Source organism: Poecilia latipinna, unplaced genomic scaffold (assembly GCF_001443285.1).
Source record: "Poecilia latipinna isolate Pla-1442-1.1 unplaced genomic scaffold, P_latipinna-1.0 Scaffold1889, whole genome shotgun sequence".
NCBI classification, from domain to species: Eukaryota; Metazoa; Chordata; class Actinopteri; order Cyprinodontiformes; family Poeciliidae; genus Poecilia; species Poecilia latipinna.
In genome coordinates this window covers 38,595-41,660 of record NW_015114505.1, presented here as the reverse complement: position 1 = coordinate 41,660, position 3,066 = coordinate 38,595, and the positions used below count along the sequence as shown (strand labels likewise).

Below are 3,066 nucleotides of genomic sequence, written 5' to 3'. Positions count from 1 at the left end.
AAAAAAAAAAAAAAAAAAAAAAGTTAAAGGGTGAAAAAGGTTTTTTTTTTTTTTTTTTTTTTTTTTGCATATCTAGCCAATGGGGGATGGTCGTTCCTCTGCGTAGTGAACACAGTTTAATATGGCACATTCTATTTGGTAAGTTGGTAAATCAAAATGTACAAATATATATAATCAACATTTCAATTAAAAATAGAACCACAAATACATCTAAGCTAAAAAAAATTAATTGCTGGTATATTTAGACACAGGCTTCTATCAAAATTGAGAATCTATTTTGAGAAGAAAAAAAACCCATCTAGTTTAATTATTAGGTCAGCCTCTTCTGATAAGCAACATTATTAAAAAAAAATAAAAATACTTTTTATTATTCCCAACAGGCTTTGTCTGAGTGTGCATGGGGCCTCAGAAGGAGGGGCTGGCCCGTGGTGTCATTCATTCAAGAACCGCCACTGGTTTAGGACTAATCACAGAGTCATTGGCTCATCCAGCCTTCTGTGAGGTCGGAAGAACAAGGCCGAGCGGGAGGCACAGAGAAAGAGGGGCAACAGCGGCTCTTAGAAGAGAGAGATTTACCTTAAATCAGCATCGATTTACAGGATAAATTCACATAAAGGCTTCGAGAAAAGAGAAAACACCGGGGCAAGATGATGACCCAAATAGAGACAACGGTGCACTATGATAACGGGTACGAGGATGAGTACATGCTACAGGAAGAAGAATGGGACAGGGACATGCTGCTGGACCCCGCCTGGGAGCAACAGCAGAGGAAAGTATGTCTGTTTCGTTAATTATGAAACTGGTTTAGCTTACTTTGATTATCCTTTAAGAAAAACAGATAAATAAATAAAAAGTGACCGGTGGTTTTGTCATCGTCAGTATTGTGGTTTTAATTTTTAAAAATCTGAATCAATTTTAGTTTTTCTTAAAAAATAAATAAATAAATGAATAAACCATTGCCAAACATCAAGCGGTCAACTTGACGGTTTAACTTTGGAAAAAGATCAATAGTAATAGATTTTTCCGGTTAACATCTTTTCAAAATAAAACAACCGATGGAATAATCCATACTAAGGTGTTCCAGAAGTGTCAAAAATTATAAGAATAATAATACGAAAGCCATATATTTATATAAATTTGTCAATACTCATTTAAAATGGGGAAATCATATTAACAGTTGACTAATTCAATTAATATGGTGATAAATATATGCTATACAAAAATAAAACTGTTCCACTCTACATTTCATTGTTTCATGGTTTCATATTGTTTGAGGTTGAGACTGACTAACAGCCTCAGCCTCCAAAGTCACTGCTCTCCTCCAGATAAATTTCCTTAAGTGGACTTACTGGGATGTTAGCCAGTCTATTTGATAAGATACAGTGACAGTTTGAAGTATTTCCTGCTGCAAAGGATTTCACCTTTATTTACACAGGTCAATGTCACTGAGACATGAGCTCTTATTCTCAAGAGTAACCAGTTTTAAACAGATATATAATGTGTTAAAATAACCCATAATCAGTTAAATTCATCCAAATTACTGAAAAATACCAGCAAAAAAAAAAAAAAAATATGTATATATGTATATATATATATATATATATATATATATATATATATATATCAGCAACACAAATCTAGTGATGTTTTCTTTATTCCTAAATGTCTAAAACACTTCTGATTACTTAAATTTTTGCGTTTTTCTCTGATTAGAAGTTGTAAGAAGTTTTATTTTTATTTATTATTATTATTATTATTATTATTATTATTATTATTATTTTATTTTATTTTTTTTTAAACCAAAATTCAGTACACACTGAAAGGGAATATAGAAAAAACAGTAGAGTGCAGTGCTCTGTTTAGGCAACTTAGGAAGTTTGATGAACTAATAAACCGCCAGTTATTCATTGTAATGAAATTATACCAATGTAACAGTCTGAGGGGACAATTAAGGCCAGGGAACCGAAGAGGTTTTAATTCTGTGATGAATAAACAAACAAGCTCGACTTCTGTGAAGAGCTAAGAGTATATAACTTAACCATAATCAATGTGAGGTAGAAAGGTGACTGTAATTACAATAGTGCACACAAAGGACCTATGATGAACTTCAGCAATTATAAATAATGCCAAATGAACACAACTAATTAGATATAATATGCATTAGACAACAACTGAAACAACGTTTCACATAAAAATGTAGAAGTGACACGTGGTAGTTTCCAGAAATGGAATTTATTAAAGCGGAACGCGTTCGTTATTGGGTTTATTTTGAAGGGCGGCTCTCACAATTTCCGGCGCCGTTCTTCTTAAGTGACGTCAGCCTGCCGGAGTCCAGCGAGTTTCGGCTTTGACGGACGGATGCGGCGGGTACCAAACTGTCTAACAATAGCCGCTCCAGCGGCTCCGCGGACCGCCGCCTCTCCACTGATACGCCCGGAATGCGAGCTGTCAACAGATGCTTCCAGCACATGATGACGCTCTCCGGATCAGAATGGACTCTGCATCTAATTTTAAACTGGGGACCAAAAGGCATTATAGTGGGGTTAATCCAGCGTCCTTGGGTTGGGGAATTCTTTTGTTTATAGAGACCGGGCAGAAATGTATTGGAGTTTACCAGCACCAGCTCAACCCGATATAGCCTCGGCCTCCCACAATGCCAACGGAGGTTTTTCTGAGCTTTAAGAGGTGGCTTGGGCCTTAAAACTGCATCTCCAACACGGCCAGGTCCTTTATAACCCCGCTCACGCCCTCACTGACAAAATGTGTATTTTTAGAAATAAGCTAAATGATAGTAAAGTTTGTTTTTTTTTTTCTTTTAGCGATTCTGCTGTATAGTCACAGTTATCACGCAATGCGAATTTCACGCTTACTCTGAGGTAAGCACAAGGCAAAAAAAAAAAACAAACTTTACTAACATTTAGCTTATTTCTAAAAATACACATTTTGTCAGTGAGGGCGTGAGCGGGGTTATAAAGGACCTGGCCGTGTTGGAGATGCAGTTTTAAGGCCCAAGCCACCTCTTAAAGCTCAGAAAAACCTCCGTTGGCATTGTGGGAGGCCGAGGCT

The 3,066-nt window shown here is 36.3% G+C and overlaps 1 protein-coding gene across 1 annotated transcript in view; it reads left to right on the top strand.

Moving 5' to 3' along the window:
- The first annotated feature begins 469 nt into the window (after nucleotides 1-469).
- The window catches only part of actn2b (actinin, alpha 2b), a 35,296-nt gene continuing 32,699 nt past the window's right edge, over nucleotides 470-3,066 (top strand). The window contains exon 1 of the mRNA XM_015015177.1: nucleotides 470-773. Coding sequence (XP_014870663.1) covers nucleotides 648-773 — 126 coding nt within the window. The 5' untranslated portion in view covers nucleotides 470-647. The remainder of the gene's footprint in view (nucleotides 774-3,066) is intronic.